At 37.0% G+C, this 20,468-nt stretch overlaps 1 protein-coding gene across 1 annotated transcript in view; it reads right to left on the reverse strand.

The window, feature by feature from the left end:
- Positions 1-14,807, reverse strand: part of LOC306856892 (ephrin type-B receptor 2) — a 146,891-nt gene extending 132,084 nt beyond the window's left edge. Inside the window, exon 1 of the mRNA XM_079396429.1 lies at positions 14,645-14,807. Coding sequence (XP_079252555.1) covers positions 14,645-14,699 — 55 coding nt within the window. The 5' untranslated portion in view covers positions 14,700-14,807. The remainder of the gene's footprint in view (positions 1-14,644) is intronic.
- Between the last annotated feature and the right edge of the window lie 5,661 nt (positions 14,808-20,468).

A 20,468-nucleotide genomic window follows, 5' to 3' on the forward strand; every position in this document is an offset into this window, starting at 1 on the left:
CCTGAGAAATGCCTCCAGAAGCTGTATTGGAAAAACAAACTAATGTCCATCTAATGTCCTCAAAGGAAAAACAGTTCATAAAAAGGCTAAATAACAGTGTTATTTACTTCTTAAAATGCTAAATCGTTTTTTTTAAGGTTAGGGTTACTCTATTGACTTTCAACACATGCTACTTTTTCCTTACTTCAGCCCCTAATGTGTCTATAATGATCAGATTATTCTGGAATGCATGGCTCATTTTCTAATAGAATCGTTAAATAGCAAAAACTGGAACTTTATAGAAATGATACAAGTTTGTAAAAACTTCAATATTTTGCTTCAGGCATTAACTGAACCAATCAACACAATGTGAAATAAATTGTGTTGATCTGTACAGAGAGTATTGTGAATAAACGTTTATCTGGTCTGAAAAAGTCTTTATTTAATAGTCTCGACTGGTGACTTGGATGGAAGAACCTGAATGCAATTTACCGTTGGCAAGTAACAAGTGGCTGATAAAAATCTAAAATGACCCAATAAGTGACTTTACTTCTAAAAAGGCTTTTTATAGAGTATTCCATCTTGGAAACAGTCTTGAGTACACAAACAGAGTATGTTTGTGCAGTGAAGCACATGTTTGCTTTTAAAATGCATATGAGAAGGGCTCATTGCCTTCTATTGATTTTAGGCAGCAGTGTCTGATGCTGAACACTACACATGTTGAACACATGCAAAATAGTATCTGACCAATATATCTGACTAATGGGACATGTGTCTAGAGAGCTGCAAATATTACATGAAGAGTGATATTTAACTGCTTAATTAAAAATGATGGACAGCTACCATATGCCAACTGTTGCATGAATGTCAGCCCGTCAATGTCAGTAAATTTATAGATTCAGCTAATGGTGATATCATAATGGCTGGCTGTGGTCATCAAAAGCTTAAGTGTAGATGAACAGCACTATTATTACAATTTTTTGTAGACCTATACTTTAGTATGTGTTGCATGGCTTTTTCATTTCCAGCATTGCTTCAACAATGACTAATAAATGTGGCGTAAAAATGCAGAGCTTTCTCAAGGGAAAAGTCTGAAGATGCCATTTAAAGGAACACTCCACTTTTTTTGGAAATAGGCTCATTTTACAACTCCCCAAGAGATAAACAGTTGAGTTTTACCATTTTTGAATCCATTCAGCCGATATCCGGGTCTGGCGGTAACACTTTTAGCGTAGCTTAGCATAGATCATTGAATCGGATTAGACCGTTAGCATTTGGTCATCAAAAATGACCAAAGAGTTTCGATAATTTTCCTATTTAAAGCTTGACTCTCCTGTAGTTACATCGTGTACTAAGGCCGACCGAAAATACAAAGTTACAGTGGTCTAAAAAAGTTTAGACCACTGTATGAAATGAGCAGTCTGTATGAGGCAGTAACAAATTGGCAGACCATGGCAGAAAACGACAGATGCACAATCTGTTTGCTATCATTTTAAAAGCTTTTGAAAAGCATGGAGGCCATCAGTGTGCCAGCCATCTTGGCAAAGGGCTGAGGATACAAATCCAAAAAAGTTTAAAGGTGTCAAACGTTATCAAAATGTAAATGTCAATGTCAATAATATGACATGTCTGGTGCTAGCTATCCAACAATTTTCATCAATTAAAGAGCAAGCACATCAGTCGTTTACTTGACTTGTACAGGGAAGCATAATGAGCAATAATCGGTACAATAATTCGAGTCACCTGACCATATGTCAGATCCAGTTGAGGTGTGGCCTTGTAGTTCAAAGGCTAGCCGTGCCCTTGACCCGGTGTTCACACCTCATGCACTAATCCAACTTCAGGCCTCTCGTTTCTATGCGCTCAGGCGAGACATGGTCTCCCAATATGATCCTGCAGGTGCTCCGGCAGCCATATATCACCACGCAACAGCCCGAGCCATATGGTCCCCACAAAGAGCGGTATGTTTCAGAAAAAGCGTGGGCCCATTCTTCATCCCCGACAAGGGGGTTTTTTGGAATAAGGGGCCCTTCCAGCCCTATCACTCAAAACCCTAGCAGCATGTAGAGGAGAGGGACATTTAGGTAAAAACCCTGACATGTTCTGTGCCCAAACTGTGTAATCAAGAACACGTTTTTCCAGTTACTCTATGAGGCGGGCCCCTCTGATGCCCATCGTTGAACTCGTACTGTTACCGCACGCATGCAATGTGTTTGCCACACATCACCGCAGGTCTCAGAGAGAGAATGAATGTATCAAGAGGCAGGCCTGCAGTGGGAAGATGCCTTCATGTCACCAACTCTGCAGCGTGTGTTGAGTTTTGGAGGCGGATCTTAATAATCCACTCTAAACCCACTAGAAACATCAAATGCAGATTTATGTTCTCGCTTAATCACCGGCTACTGTTTAATTTAGCTAATAATAAAAAATACCCCCAGACTGATTGCCAAAAGGGAGCACAAAGAAAAGCTCTGTTTCATATAAATGACTTACTTGGACTAGTAAAACAGCACATGGCAAGAAATCAAAGGAAGGAGTTTTAAAGGGTGAGAATAATCTTAACAATGAGAGCCAAGGCTTAAAAGATCTAAACATATGACAGTCAAATCAGCGAAAGTCTCGTTCATCAAACGCAGAGCTGTGTTTTCGTGACTCTGAAGGGTTTTGAACAAAAGAGAAATCAGGTCGCTCAATATTGTAATTGATATGCCGGGCCACTCCTATGGGGACAGGGTATCATAAACAGGGGAAATTGGCTGGGTGGCATTGTTTATTTTCCTAGACTGATTAGGCACACTTGACTCATGATGAACAATCCAGATGGCAGAGATGTCTACAATGAAAACACAGAAAAAATCCACTGAATCGATCTAATTTACAGATTATTCTATATGACCTGAGCGTAAAAGTCATCGCCCTGCAGTGTATTTGCACAGCCACAGTGGTTGACCGTGATGCTGACGGATTGTGGGTAATGCTTCGAAGTGACAGCCTAGCTAAACCCATGCACATGACATCTTGTGTTAGTGTCAGATAAAAACAGCATTCAACATATGCAGCGCGAAAAATAACATTCTGCACATTAACTCCATCACATGACTTATTCATTTTCATAAAACCGCCTCAGTCACATCCTCCTCTTCACAGTTATTCCCTCGGGAGGCTGTATAGATTTTCCAGCTGCCTGCCTGGATGATCCATGATGATTATTATCTGAAAGGTAGAGCTGGTGGAAGGTATGGAAAATAGTCATCACTATACCACTTATTGCGCTCCTGTTTCCGCTAGCAGTGTTACTTCATGGATACAGCGTTTCCAGACATTGTTTAACCAACCTCAGCAGACGCATATCTCAGTAACTTGACTAAAAAGAAAAATCTATATTGGACGGACACACTTCAAATAATAATAATATAAAGTTTTCTTTGTCCCTTCCTGAAGAGTTGATTCCAAAAGCTATTTTCTGATTAAATGCGTCTGCATTTGAAAATAGAAACAAAATGACCTCTCGTTGTTGAGGCCTCATATTTTCCACTGATTGTTGCTGCTGCACTCTAATTGATGGGTTGAAACTCAAATAATGAGTTGCTTATCATTCTAAAGACATCTTTTATCCATATTTTCTTGAAACGTCAAATGAATGTCTCTGAATAAATGAATGCTGATAAGGATCCAAAATTAACTTTTTGCCACCCCGGCCAGTAAATGGGTGAATTGAGAAAATGCATGGCCATAAATATTTTTAAGTAGGCCATGAAACTGTATTTAGCATCATTTCACAACAACATAGATAAAGGCATCACTTACAGAACTATAAACAAGATCAGCCACTCTCTGTCTGTCGGTCAAAAAAATGCATTTGTCACAAAAAAAAAATGAAAGCATGTGATTGTTTTTCATTTTATCACTTAATATGACACAAGGAATACTCAGGATTTGTCATCAGTTTTGGAGGAGAAAAATAGCCATTTACAATTTTTATTTGCATTTGGTGCTTGGTAAATGTTACATTTGGACCCTGACTGCAGGTATCCTGTACGTAGGACAATATTTGGGTTCCAAATAGGGCTGGGCGATATATCGCTTTCATTATCGCTGATATATCGCCTTTGATAATGAGCGCGATATTGCGTAGCTTGTCAGTGAACTACGGCTCCGTGTTTTAAATGCCGCTTAATTTGAAAACAGGTAATGGAGATTTAGCGCTAATCAATGAACCGGCTTTACTGACGAGATGTGCATGCAATATCGCATGCAATATATCGCCCAGCCCTAGTTCCAAAAGAGGGTTTCAATGTCTAGACACATTTATTAAGAAAAAAAGAAGCCTTAAAGCCTCACTAATTGTATTGACCATCACACCCACCTGTTGCCCCTTGCTAAACTCAACCCAACCACGGTGCTTAGCGGAGATAATTCAGAGAACAGTTAAGGGAGTCAGTCCACCATGGGTCAGTCTCCACTAATTGGACTGCAGCTGCTTAACCCATAATACAACATAACATTGTCCTTCAGTTTCTATGACCCCTGGCCCTGGCTTAAAACTTCTTGATCCACTCACTTTCAATTCCAGCTTGGAATTTATTGTATTCTATTCTTTTTTTAGTGGCGGATGTGAGGCTTACCAATGTAATTGCTGTAAGGAAACATACAATTATATACAATTAATTAAACCTTCAACAATTCATAAACATTTAATTGCGTCATCTATTATGATGCTGTGATCTCGACTTCAAGTCAGAGCAACAAAGGATCACAGACTTTCTGAAGGGTTCATATTACTTATGAATTAATAGAAATATAACAGAGGATTACCCCACCCGCTAGGGCTGTGCGATTTGGGCAAAATATCTAATTGCGAAATTTTTGACAAATATTGCGATTGCGATTTGATTTGCAATTTTAAATTAGCAAAATCAAGCTTCAGCTCAATATTGTCAATAATGTGCAGCACAGTATGAGTATCGTTATCCTGCTGAAAAAAAAACAAACAAAAAAAAACAATAGAAACCATCACAGAAATTCTTACAGTTTCCATAAAAACCATTACAAAATTCCTTTGTGTTTTGGGCATTATTCCAATAGGAATTACTGTTGTTCTATTGGTTGCCATCTGCTAGATTACATCCCACCAATAGAATGCATCAAATACCAGTAGACACCATTATAGTTTACATTAAAGTCAATACAATTACCATTATAACCCTTAAATCCATTACATTTTCTATTGTGTTTTGGGAGGGGTTCTACTGTTTTTTGGTTTTTGTTTTTTCTGCAGGGAAGATTATAATGGTATTACTACTTTTACAGAATTACTGAATTTCACAGGAAATATTTGTTTATTTTTTATAAATAAAGAACTGTATTTCTTTAGTCAATTATTAAAGTATTAGTATGTACACGGGCTGATTTATTCATTTTTAAGTATTTGGGATTTTAAGAACAAGTGGGAAATGTGCTGAATGTTTCATTTCATCCAAGTGAAATTGGCAAGCAGTTAAGACTTAATTTACATTCGTTTTAAACGCGGAGCCAGGCGCGAGTTGACACAGGTTGCGCGCGTGCGTCAGGCCTCATCCATATTGCCAGATGCGCTCGTGAGAGACTTGCGGAGCAGAACCGGGCACGAGACCGTGAGTATAAAAGTATAAAAGAGCAATACGAGACAGGCGTATCTGTTGGTAAACGGCTCGTCCGTGATACGCCGGAGACGCGCAGCGTAGGGCAGAGCGTAGCGAGTATGAGAAGCATTCAGAGACACGGGCTGTGTGTGTGGTCTTCCGAATTAGCGAACATGCATTATAAACTTATTTCAAATTAATCTGTTGGGGAGATAAAATGTGTAAGATAACGTTCATGTAATAAAAACATCTAAAAATTTATCTTTTATTCTCCAGTACTGAAAGCAGAACCGATATGCTCTTGCAAATGACCTTTTTTGTTCGTTGTCTGTCATTTCGAAGCTGAAGTTACATACGTTTTTCTTTAGTTTTAATTTGCCTAACTTTGCCTAACTTTTTTTTAAATGGTGGGCGTTTACGCAGTTGGCTAGAGCAGTGCTGACTGGGGAGAACGGAGGTGCGCTCACTCTGTTGGTTAGTTGGTAAGTACTGTTTTGGTTAGTAAGACCGTCACTCAAGGCTGGCAGTCATGCATATGCTCTGGAACAGAGTAATATCGCGTCCACATTGCAGGCTTTGCGATTAGCAAATTGCAACGTCTCAAATCGCGATTGCGATTTGATTTCGATTAATCGCACAGCCCTACCACCCGCCCTTTCCGAGTGCAGTCAAGTCACAGCTATGGGCCAAATCGCTCAATTATCTCTGCTAATTCCCTCTGTGCCAAGCTAATGCAATTATATGGAAACAAATAGCTCTATGGTAACACTTTTTCTTACCTTCACCTTTCAGCGACAGGTAATTTTGATTAGCCCGGCCTGTCAAAAACAGCCTGGGCATCCACTAGTGCAGAATTTCTAAACACAAGCGAACGGAAGTCAAATAGCTGTATTTAATTTCAAATCGTACTTTATTAAGCGAAACAGGAAAGTGGCAATTGGACCCCCTACATATTATTTAAACATAATTCTGTCACCAGAGGGGCCGTAGCATGCAAACTTAGATTAGCCATGAAAAAGTCACAGGTGGCCTGGGAATGGAGTCCGGGTGTTAATCCTGTAAGGAGGAGGCTGACACATAGCCCAAAACTGCGTTTGTTCCAGCTCACATTGCACTGCCAAACCAGTCTGATTCTTGCGGAAAACAACCGAGTGAGAAGTGTAACTCAGCACTAGTGTGGAAGGAAAAGGCATCAAGGCAAAATACTGTGGTAGCAATCAATGAATGTTTATAATTAAGCAAATTGACCCAACTTGGCTGCTTATTCCCCTGCCTACAGTTCGATTGACTGGAATGCAGAGAATTCACAGTTTGTTTAATAATGAAAATAGCAGGAATTTGCCTCTCAGAAATAGCCTCTCAACAAGTACAGTCCTCTGAGGGACAAAGACGGCAAGGCATCCATCACAGCATTCAGGAGTCTAAACTCAATGAAAAAACTAGCATCATGTGGCTAAAAGAGACCCTTGCACTCACTTCTGGGATGAGGAAGCTTTCCGTTTGCAAGTGCATGTTGTGACCCAGCCCTATGCAATGGAAGAGTCGGCATCACAGTGGTCCAAGACCGTTGCTGCATTTGCCATTGACAAGGATGAAAGCAATAACATCAGGGTGAGTTATAACAGGATCATGGGTCACATCCCCAAGGAGTCAGTATAAGTCAAGCCGTCAGCCCCCCAGCCTGAGAGAAATTAGCGTTGCGGCGGCGGAAATGCCAGGAGACGTCAAGTGTGTGCAGCAGTTCAGGTGAATGCAGCTTCTCTTTGTGATGCAGATGAGGATGCAATCAGCCTGCCTTTATCTCTGAAGACAGATTGTACTCTGGGAGACACAGAGCAGCGCTGCGCCAGTTCAGAGGAATTGTGTTTGTCGAACGCATTGATGGAAGGCAGATGTTTAATAGTGTGTGCGAACAAGGTCTGACCTCCTGCAAGAAGACAACTTCAGCTCAGGAAGATCTTAAAGGGACAGTTCACCCAAAAATGAAAAGTGTCATCATTTACTCACCCTTATGTTGTTCCAAACCTCTAAGGCTTTTTCTTCTGCGGAACACAAAAAGGTATTTCAAAGAACTGTTTTTGCCCATACAACACTATTGATTTTTACGGTTTGGAAAGAAAGTCATGCAGCTTTAATATTTACATTAATTATGCCTTTAACATCAAAAGAAAAAAATAGTCTAGTTCTTCCAGAAAATACTAACCATATCATCTAAGTATCATTTGTATTTCATCACAGGTGCAAGTAGGATGATTCATTTTTTTGTTTGATCTCTCGCCCTAATTTTATAATTGGCTACTTGCGTGAATGTGACATTGATCCAATATTCCAGCATCAAGCGCATATCATTGCAGCTATCACAAATGTTATTAAAAAGTGGTTGATGTGGATACTAAATTTGTTAAAAAGTTTTGTGATTCCCAAAAATACCACTGGTCCTGTAACAGTGGTTAAAGAGGCCATGCTTGCACAAGACGAGGTCTGGTTTTATGCAATTATGCTCCTTTAATTAGACCCTTAAGACAACCAGCCAACTGAAACTTAATTAGCTAAACTGCTCCCAGTGCCACTAGCCTAATGTACAGTAAAAATCACATTCAGCAGTCTATATGAACTGAACAAAAATCAATACTCCAACATCATAAATGTGACATCCAACACACTCCTAGTGGTGTTACAACATGCTTTAGGTCTAGGACCACTTGCAGGATGATGCGTATGACGGATTTTCATCCCCCAAGACCACCTTTTAACTGGGCGTTTTATTATGGCTACACAAACATAGAATGAACAATGGAAGCTCACATATGCATGAGTAATCATATTGCTCACAGCTCTAAGGAGTAAAGGACTGCCTGCATATTTCATTTTGAATGTGTTTTGCAGAATGATTAGTAATTTGCAGGAGACAGTTTGCTCTGCATCTGGTTACAGTAAAGATAAACGTTCTCGCAAACTAGGCCAATGGGAATGAGAAAGAGCCATTCTGATCCACTAGTAAGCACTTTGATGTGATTAAATAGATTGATTAGGATGCATTAATCTATGCACGAACATAGATTAAATGACCTAAGAATGCCATGATTTAAATATGTTCTGTGTAAAGTTTCTGAACCACGGCCTGAGCCTCGTCTTGTACTGCAGATTGAAACGATTATCACCTCAAGGTAGAAAAACACAGCTATCATTTAGCTGTTTTAGAAAATCCCACAAGACCTTCGTATTTTGTAGCATACAGACCCTCATTTGTCCTCTCTCAACACTAACATTAGAGTCAGCCAAGCTCAGGTAATGGTCAAACTGCCATGTTATTGTTATGAGTAAAGGATATGGTTCACCAGCTTTGAGATAATGTGTAAATAAGCACAGAAATAGACAAGTATATGTACAGAACATAATGTGAAATAAAGATATAAGCAATTTTAATTGATTGTCAACAGCTGCATTCATATTTTTTCACACACATTGTAATCAAAGTTTGTTTAGAGCAAATATGTTAACTGCAATTTGCAAAAAAATTTAATCACAACAAAGGCAGTAGCCAGATACAATATAAAAAACAATGAGCAAAGAGTGCACAAAGTCAAATTAAAACGCATTAAACATAATCAACTCTTAAGGGTTTAAAACAAATATTGAGTCATGCTGCAATACTTTACAGAAGCCTTGTGAGCATTTACATGTATTCATCTAGCAGATGCTTTTATCCAAAACGACTTTGAGACAGCAAGCAATTCATCAGAAAGAGGCAAATAAACACAGGAAGTATTTGAAATACAAAGTTTTAGACATTGTTCAGATTAGTACAAGCTAGACATTTTTAAATGACCATTAAAAGAAGTTTATTTTATTTTAAAGTATATTAAATTTATTTTCCCTTTTGATATCTGGCACCAATTGGTTATTGTACATGTGTGGGGGGAAAAAAAAACATATCTTTCAAATGTGAATTTAAATGCAAAATACTGATACCTGGCCATTATCTTACATTTCAATACTCATATATGATTGTCATCATATTTGGCCATTGTAATATGACAGGTTAGATTTGGTGTCAAATAATAAGGTTAAAGAAAAGTAAAAAATACAAAAATAGAAAATAAGGTCAGAGAATATATTTTAATTAGGGTAGGTAGTCAGAGGAACCAAGATAAAGTTATCAGTCTAATATCATAGAACAAACTAGAATGCTAAGAAAAATAATGTCATATTCAGTAAAACATGAAAAATGGAAGTAACACTTTACAAAAAGGTTCCATTTGTTAACATTAATTAATAACAGTTAATAACATAAACTACCAACAACAACAACAACAAAAATACTTACAAAGCATTGATTCCAACATTTAAAAATGAAAAATGGTATCCATTAATGAACCTAACATTATGGAGGTAACATGGACTAAAAATGAACAGCTGTATCTTTCACAAAGATTTATAAATACGGTAACTAAAGTATTGCTTGTTAGTTAAAGTTAGTTAATTCATTAAATACAGTTATCAAATGGAATCTTATTGTAAAGTGTTACCAAAAAGATCTTTAGCAATATTCAATAACTACGAATCAGCCTAGTGTATAATTGGTGGAGTATTAAAATGGATGGGGGGGGGGGGTTGGTTGTATATCAAAATTTGGGATAATTAACATTTAATCTTAAATGCAGACTATGATGTAAGGCCCAGTCTGAGCTTTGAAGGGATATAGATTTCTACTCCACTGGGAGTGTGTGTGTGAGTCTTTCTTTGGATGGAGTGACATCACTTTTCGGACTGATCCAGAAGGGAGGAATAGGGTAGAATCCGCCTCTATAGGAAGTATAAAGGGAGTTTCCAGTGAGCATCAGAGTTACTCTCAACGCACTTGCAGAAAACTACCTAGACCTGACCAAAGTAACCCTATATTACAGGCAAATAAGTAGATAGCGTGAGATTCAGCGCATGCTGATCACACCAATATGAATTTTGCAGAAATTTTGAAGAGGGGAGTAATGAGTATAATAAGTTCACTCAACTTAAACAAAAGTAAACCTCTTTGATAGGGTGACTGTCAACAGATTTTGAATTCCTTAAATTACTGAGTACATAGGCAGTTGCCAAACACAAGAACTTAAAATACACAGCAAGCGCAGAACTGACACACTCATGAAACAAATACCTCCAAGTCCAACACTGTCAAAGATAGCATGCTGTGTCGAAAGCTGCTGGATTTCTGCAACAACAAAAAAGCCCATTTCCCATGAGTCTCTCTGCTATTCCAGACTTTCTGCATGGTCAAGGTAGCCCTCGGCCGTTCCCTCGAAATGTGACTCCTGTCTCACTTGAGAAACAACTGGTACCAGCACTAATTGAAATTTTGCATGCAAAGTGGCAATAGCCGGGCCCTGGGCAGCATGGATTAGACACTGAATGGAGGTGGATTCTTTGTGAACGCCACTGTGGAGGCTGGTGTGCAGATGAGCTCCCTGCATCTGTTCATTCAGCGGACTGAGAAAACACCGGATTGGGAGCAGCCCCTCGCTTTACCTTCTATCTAATCCTGTTTCTGAACCTCTATCACCACCTCTCCACCCCACGCTCTGCCTTTTGTTACTCGCCCCAAAAACTGTAATGCTATGTGTCGGCTTACACTGCAGTGGCCCACACTCGGCGTACAGCTAGAGATGGACGGGACGCATTTACATTTGAAAGCAGATTATTCAAACTTGGCAGGCATTTCAAAGTGGAAGTGTTGATATAAGGGCTAAAATGGCTATGTTAACAAACAATAGCTTTAATTATCCCTCTCTCTGTTGTTTAGAGTGTTATGGAAATAGATTGTGAAAAGCTTAGCTGAAACAAACTTTGCACTAGCACAAAATGCTGAGCAAAAAAAAAAATATCAGAGAAATGGCAGTATTTGTGTAATTCTGTATGATCAAATGAAATATTTTGATAGCTTTACAATGATAAACTGACCAATAAATTACAAAAAGCAGAAACTAAAAGAAACTGAAAATATTCATATACACAAGTCATGATACTAGATTATCATCAAGGCCCTTATTAAAAGCAGCTGTACAAGCTATTTTTACTCTTGAACAAAACAAGGTTGTAGATATTAAACTTACTAAAGACAAATGTCGAAACATTTTCATTATGTTGGAGAGCACGTTAATATATAATCAGCATTCAGATATTTGTATACAGTATGGGAACAGACACAGCTGCATATGGGATGTCTCAAGATGAGAGAGAAGTCACAATGTATCATGACATTATGACAGCAAAATGGAATGCATGCTGGGAATACTGAAATAGCGAGAAATCTTTTGTACGACTGGTGTCCTACTTACAATAGATGCCAACTGTGACGTCGTAAACAAAATGCAGCTCAACCGCAGCCCTATAGATAACCTGCATAATAACATTTTAAAACCAAGCATTTAATTGTGATATGTAAATCACATAATGTAAATCCAGTGGATATAGTAAGAATTAATTTTCTAAATGTATTCCTTTAAAATCCTACACCTAACATTGTGACATTACACTGAACTGCCTGAGAGGCAAAGTAGAACAGAAAAAAAGGGAAAAAAGACAAATCAGACAACTTTGAAATAGAGAAATGACACACAACACTGAAGAGCCACAGGCACAAGAGCTAATACTAAATTACACTGTAACTTCAAACCTCTGCATAATGCAAGCGGACATAAAACATAAAAATAAAAAGCCACTGAGGAAAACTTCAAAGTCACTTAGACTGGCAGCATAATTTAATAAAAACACAATGAAGAGCTGATCCATATTTTATAGTCACCTATTGGGAAAAATCTGTCTAAATTCACAAATGCAAATCCCGCTTGGGTTTGAAAAAAAAAGCGCTTTATTATAATACTAAAGGAGTCTCAGACTCAAGAGAAACAGAATCTCATATCTTGAGTGTCACCACGATGGCCATGCAACCTGTATTAATTATGATATTTCACACAGACAAGTACACATAAATTAAACACAAGAGAACTTGCAGCAAAATGTGTTTGAGTTGCCACATCACAACTGAAATAAAACATCTAAAATTACATGGGAATACACACTTAGCGAGGAGAATAAATACTGTTGTATAAGGCTTTAAGATGACGTCGAATCTCACCGTCCCATCTCACTACTGCCTGCCATCACTTTGTTTTTAAGGTCGAGGTAGCGTTGACCTCTTTTTCAACTCTCTAATTTTTCATGTGTAAGCGCAACGCTTTAACACCATTGGCTGAAAAACTGGGGTGACAGTCAGAGGAAGAATGTGTATCGACCAATCACTCCTGAGTTTGCGATTACGTGACCCATAAGGAAAAATAAAAAAATCTTGATTAGAGGGGGAAAAAAGCATTAAGACGTAATATTATGACTATTATTACATAAATTTACACACACACACACACACTCATGCTGTACACACACACACTATCGTTAATTATGATGAGTGTGAAATATATAGTTGCCAAAATCCACTCAATACAAAATATGGTACCTCAGTAGAAAATAATTAATACTTACATAATTTATACTTTTATGTAGAATGACGAATTAATAGGAAAATTGTGTCATATTTATATGACATTATTTAGAATGTCACATAGAACGAAGTGATAAAAGCAGCATTTACATTACAAAAAAAGAAAGAGGTCAAACAACCTTTTAGAACCATAACTGCTCAATCAGAAAAATTATTTTAATTCTTTTCATTGGCTTCTGTTTTTTTTTTTTAGAATTACTGTACATATTACTCATTATTAAAAGGTCGCCACATTTCAATTTAAATTAAATTTGGCAGTGAACATATTTCAACATTTTAAGCAAGTTCGTGTAAAAAAATTAACCTCTTTATTCAAGTGGCATGATTAGTAAAAATTAATATTCAAAACTATCTGAAATTGAAAAGTCAGTTCAATATAAATGTAAAAAGTTATAATAATGTTTAAGTAGTTATGGTTTATACTGCTCCATGATTTTTTTTGAGAAAGATTTATTAGCAAAAGAAAAAGCAGTCCAGCAGTGCTGTTGAATGAGCTATTATTAAATTAAAATACAGTTGTGCCTGAGTATGCAAATGTATTAATTGTATTGTGATTTTTTTATTATTATTTTTTTTATCTCACTGTTCTTAGCCTTATTGTGTTGACCATGCTAAATATCTGATAAAACCTTTAATCCAAAAACATAAATAAAATTACCTCGTTTTAAAATCTCCAGCCTAAATGTACAGATTTGTGTATGCCTATACTCATCCATTACATGACAATAAACTCAAGTATCATTAAACTTGAAAACTACAGCCACAAGAGGTTCCTGTAAAACCAGCAATGCCTACTTAAAATTCATTGAGCATAATTCACTGGACACAGACACTTCAAACTGCTTGGGACTGGAAGTGTGGTCAGTAAGTGAGAATAAAGGACTGTATTTGGTTGTTTTGTAATTGTATGCTCACTGAAACCTGTTTCATTGTCCAACATGCTGAGTCCAGCATCACCATTTCAGCTCTGAATACCCGCTGCACAGAAGCTTAAAACAACACGTGAATGTGTTAAAGAAATATTAATAGACACAAATAAGATTAGCATACCTATAGAAGGGGTTGGGGTTTAATATTTCACCTCAGAAATGACTGAACAAATAAGGGGCGCGAATCTCATGCATGGCTCGCGCATCCGCGCGTGGGATAAAAAAATAACCGTTTTAATACTCCTACTGCATATTAAAATATGATAAATATATTATTTCTCCAACTCATAAAGTCATTTATCTGATGCTCGCCAAATAAATGCGTTTATGAGCCACCTGTGAGGATTTTACTAGGATGTAACGTTAGTTTGCCTGACAGAACAAGCCCTATCAAAGGAATACGTTCCTGTAACTTAACCGTTAAAAAAATTCTCATTCCACATTCGTTAATTAGCGAAAAACGGTTTCTTATCTTATTTCTTGGATGGCATTCAAAACTAACGTGCCGTGACCGTAAACTCTCAGGATGCTGGACTCGCAAAACACGGGGAGAAACGTCTTACCTTCAATAGCCAGGACCGAGGGTAGTGTCCATAAAATCCATAGGATATCCATCATTGGTTTCTTAGGGGAGAAATTATATAAAGTCCAGACATTCAAATAAAATGTGCGCTGAAAGCCATTGATATCAGACGCTGGCGCAGACCGGCTGACTTCCACCTTCTGTTGAATGAATACAATGCCATAAACACAACTAAAATCCTAAGCGAGTATGGACGAGACCAAGTGAGTCAGACGAGGGGGGGGCGGTGCTTAGGAGCTCCGCGTGAGATCGGCTGGAGGATAAATATGCATAAGAAACGTATATTTATAAATAAGGAAAAGCTGTTTTAAATATTATTTCAATGATAAGAATCGACCCGAGTCGATTCCCGTCTGACAGACTATAAATCGTCAAGTCAGCCAACCCGAAAGCGCAATTTTAGTCGGTCCCACCTGTCAATCAATGCAAGAGCGTAACTATTCAGCCTTATCAGCGGATGCTTGGTTGAAAAATTGTGACAATTGGGAATACAGGGAGATGTGAATTTAGACAGACTCTTAGATGATTTATACAGATTAATCGAAAATTATGTTTGTTGTAATTGTTGTAATGGTAACGGAGTAGTCTGTCGCCTTCGTTTTTTCTGTTCACCACATTCTTCATAAAAACGTAAAAGGTAAGATGGCTTTTAAAATGGGTATAAATAAATACCAGAAAGCGTATAAGTAAACATATGTTTATTGTATAATTGTTTCTAAAATATTTACGTTATCATGGTGCTTAATAATATATGTAAAAAATATAAATTAGTTAAAAAATAATATAGACGCATCCTTAATATAGAAGCATTATGGGCATTTGAAATTTAGTTTTGAAAAGACACAGATGTTTTATATGTAGACACTGAAGCTAAATCAATGAGAGCAGAAAGAGATACAATGTGTCTGGCAGTTGTGACCAACTCACTAGGCCTCATTTGCAATTTTAACAATGTGCGTGTCCAACAATATTTCAATGTGTTTGTGTATGTGCCTAGAACAACTAAAGTGCAGTGTAAAAAGGTCAGTCAGAATAAGATGATAAAAGTACAAGAGGAAAGCAAAATGTCTCTCTTTTTATTCAAATATCCTATATTTTTTTATTTATAATGTTTTGTAAGCTAGTTTATGGAAGTACAATACAATAAAGCTAATTAATTTGTCCCTTATGAAAATAAAAACAAACAGATTTCCAGACATTGTAGCGGCTTTGTGTCTTTGTTTAAACAAGACATCTTGAGCATGAATTTAAATTGTCACCATACTCGGTTTCCTTTCAGCACCCGGGTGATGAAAAATAAATAAATAGATTATGAACCTTGAAACTTTGTAATGGTTGAATCATGTTTTTATCCACCACTTATTCCAGTGAAAACAGTGTCCCGGCAAGAGACGGAGGTTATATTTGTTATGCGAATAATAATGGCGTATAAGTTAGACACCTGCTCATATTTTTCTACTCGCTACCTCAATTATAAAATAAACTCATTTGCAATTTAATAATATAAAATAAAGTAGCAGACTTTGTGTAGAAAGAAAGAAAGAAAGAAAGAAAGAAAGAAAGAAAGAAAGAAAGAAAGAAAGAAAGAAAGAAAGAAAGAAAGAAAGAAAGAAAGTCCTGTGCTCTCTGGTATGTAGGGTTTTTTTCATTTTTCCCTACAGCTCAGTTGACTTGAAAATCTTTCAAAAGTCTGGACATAGAGTTACCTGATCCCAGCTAGTTGTACTACACATAGCTGTGTGCTGTTACACATCTTCAAGTCACTATACAGAATGCCCGGCTTTACCAAGTAATGTGTGTGTGTGTGTGTGTGTATGCACATATATATATATATATATATATATATATTAAGAAAAATTTAAAAACGAAAAAGAAAGAAAGAACATTTTAAAAGGGTGGTGACTATGCAATGCAGGTTGTATTGATTTTACTATTGGCAAGCACTGGTGATTTTGGTTGAATTAAAAAAATGATGAAAAGAGTAATTAATTTATGAACTGTACTAGAATTGCATTACATCATTGCTATTTTTATTTTCTTAACTATGTTCTATTTTCCACAAATATTAGTTTTCAGATGAATAATATAAATAATGTATCTCTGTGGGTTAGAAGACAACAGTAAAAATCCCTTTCTTACTGGTGTTCCAATAAATCGATATTTAAAAAAAAAAAAAAAAAAAAAAGCATTTTTGCTTTGTTGTTAAATCAATTTACCTTAAAGTGAGAATGTGGCCTGAAAACAAGCTTTGATTAATCACCTCCACTGACTTTCAAGCAAAATACGTTAAGAAATGATACTCGCTAAAAATGTGGAAAAAAGAGGACAGAAAATAAAATCCCTGAAACAGATTAGTAATAGATAAGCTTTTGGCCTGTCAGTTGTAGTTTGTAAGAAGCGACAGTTGAATTTGTGTGCCATTGTGTGCCAAGCCACAAACTAAATTTTGAAATATTCCTTTAAGCAATGTATAGTACAACTGATTTCCTGTCTCAACAGCTGGTACTGTAATCCAAATAATGTTAAGCATAATAACCAAAAACTGAGGCACTGGCCCACGGCGAAGGTGAACACAGGCAGAAGGTAAATTTTGGAGAAGCCCACGAGCTGATTTTCTACACAGATGGAATGAAATGAGTTGCTATACGCGACAGTAGCAGGATATGGGGCACGGATCTCAGATTAATGGCAGCTGAAACCACTTTTACCATTCCCTGCGAGGTCACAGATTTTGACCAAGTAAATCACGTCCGTCTTAGACAATCACAATATATCAGAATGCACATATAGACCTATAAGGTGTCTAAATTGCGGGCAATGGCAGGATTAAGTTATTCTGTTCCCTGTTATTGAATTTGGAATCTGCGTTTTGTTAGTCTATGCTCTCATGGAACAACGCTGTTATTGTAATATAAAGAACTGGCAGTATTTTACTTGAAAATACCAGTCAGTCTGAAGAGAAATATCAAAGGATATAAAACTAGACTAACCATGGGAGACTAGACTTTAATACTTTGACTTATGTCTGCTGGAATATCAAGTAAGATATGTTTTAAATTATTTTTATCATTTCCCATATGGAAAAGAATGTGTATTATGATTTGATACCATTCTCTAATATCACAGCACATCAAAGACAAAACTACTGTGTGTGTGAACCGTTTCTGGAGGAGTCATTTAGCCTGCTCATTTTTAAAGCCAAACCTTCACATTAAACATTAAAATCGCATTATAACATTAAAATCCATGTAATGGATTGATTTTATATTTAAAAAAAAGAAATGGTCTAATTTATTACAGTTGCTTTGGACTGTCTCATGCATAAACATGTTTAACTGTATAATGTTAATAGCACCAAACAGGTTTTTGTGTGGGCTCTGCATATTTTTATGCAAGACCATATATTAAAAAAATAATAATAATTGAATAAAAATAATAATGCTCCCCGGGCGCCGCAGCATTGGCTGCCCACTGCTCCGGGTATGTTCACTGCTGTGTGTACACTTGGATGGGTTAAATGCAGAGCACAAATTCTGAGTATGGGTCACCATACTTGGCCACACACCACTTCCCTTTCCCTTTCCTTTCCCTAAAAATATAAATAAATACATAATAAAAAAAATAATATAAAAATTTAGCATGACAGCACTATTCAAATTTAAGTTTTGCTTTGCTTTGCAAAATTAGAAACTTAATCAATGAGTATATCACATACTTTCATTGTCAAAAAATGTAAATTGTGAAACATAATACAGAAGCATAATATATAAACAACAATATATAGGACTAATTAAAATGAATGCAAAGCAAAGCTAACTGAGGGTTTCAAGCTGAGTTTTGCCCTATTTTGGTGCATATTTTGACTAATTACAGATAAAAAGAAAATGAATAAATAAAAGATAATGCTGAAGATTATGTTCAAAAGTTCAACACATCACACAAATAAAGGGTATCTGTCTGAAAAAATGTGATATGTGTAACTTTGACGCCACTGAAAAACTAAAGTAACAAATTGCTTCAACAGTGCCACCTAGGGGTAGAGAGATACACTTCTGTCTTCATTCTCATTCTTGAGTTTCTAGTTTTTATCAAATGTAGTTGTTTTCTTTAAAAAATATATATTTAATAAATAATTAAACTTTGAGTAATAGTAAATGGATTGGCTTTGAAAAGAAAATGCCAAAATCGTATCTCAAGTAGGCCTACTCATGCTTCACAAATCACCTGTAAATCAATTATTTTCATCCATGACATACAGTACATACACAAAAGCCCACATTTTAAGATGAAAATTAATGTTCTCCTTGTATCCATTCAAAGGCAGAGATATTAAACAACCTTTTAGACTACGTTCAAGCCACCCTTATCTGCATTTAGTTGCTGGCATTGCTGTCTGCAAAACTTAATGAAGATAGGCTTTAAAGTGCTCTGCTATCTGTTAATTATGTGTGCTTGATCTCTGACCTTTGTGTCAGATCCTGGCTGCTCTATAATCTGAGAAGACTCTTCAGATGTGGATTAACCCTCGAGGGACACTGCCTCACAGGTCAGAGAGAAAAGATAAGGCTTTTATACCGGCACTTAACATTCAAGGCTTAAAATTAAACTTGGGCTTGACTTGAAGCGTATTCCATTTGGGGTTTCTTTTGCGGTTACATCTTTTTTTCCTATTTTAAGGTGATAAATGAGCCTTCCGGCGATAAAGGCTGAATATAATGTGCGAATTTGAAAGTTAATGAATTCTATTCTTTAGAGTGAGCACAATAATCAAACCCATTGATATACAACGCCAGCTCTCTGTACTTCCCCTATGGTCAGGTTTAGTTACTGCTTATCGCATTCACTTAAGCCATCCTATTAGTCTTTCAGTGACTCGCTGCCAAAATGTGAATTTAACCTCAATTAGGCTGTGCAGATTTAATCATGAGGCCAAAAGTCCTGTCCCTTTTTAATTAACTTATGGAGGACTATTACTATGCTAAGTGCAACTTATGTGATCGGAGTTCCTATAAAAGACGAAGGAAAAAATGTAGTAAAGCTATTCGTGTGAGATCAGCGCTAAATTGGAGGAGAGTCATTCTTATAAAGTAGGTTTAGCCATTTCTCATACCGCATTACTTCACTTATGGGTTATTTCATCGCAAGAATGCTTTGTTAAAGCGCTCAGTCAGTGTGTCACCATATAGCATTGCATCTTTATTCGTTTATGAGGAAGAAAGGCCTGTGTTAAACAGTCTCGGAGACCCAAACCTCACAAATCAGCCACTGCAATTCAGGACTTGGGTTTTATCACCAAAATAAATCCACGTCTGTTACGGAAAAACATAGCCTCTGCAAAAATGACTCAAATGACGGTCATAGAAAGGCAAAAGGCATGCTTCAATGTTTGTCATCAATCATAGACCTTGTTCTAATTGATACAGCTCTCTTCATATAAAGTGATGATTGCTCCAGCAGCCATGCCAAAGTACTTTGGAGGGGTGGCTGGGGTGATTTTAGAGCCAGACCTCCTGTAATGTTCCTCAGGTGGACGTAAAGAAGAGTGGCTTTCATTAGCGACATGAAACACAAGCTCCCTGTCCACAGCTTTGTTCACTTTCCAAATGCAGATTTGCCAGAATTCCCTTGCAAAGCTCCTGTGCGTCCTGTCAGATTCTTTTAGCTGAAAAATATAATCCCAGGGATTTTCTCGCGTGCACCTGTGTGCGCATGTCAAATGCCATATGTAACTCTAGACAAAACATGTGCATTTGTTTCTGTGAAAAGCCAAAGCATATGCTGATTTTGTGGAGGATGCTTCAAGC

The sequence above is a fragment of the Barbus barbus genome (assembly GCF_936440315.1).
Source record: "Barbus barbus genome assembly, chromosome: 37".
NCBI lineage: Eukaryota > Metazoa > Chordata > Actinopteri > Cypriniformes > Cyprinidae > Barbus > Barbus barbus.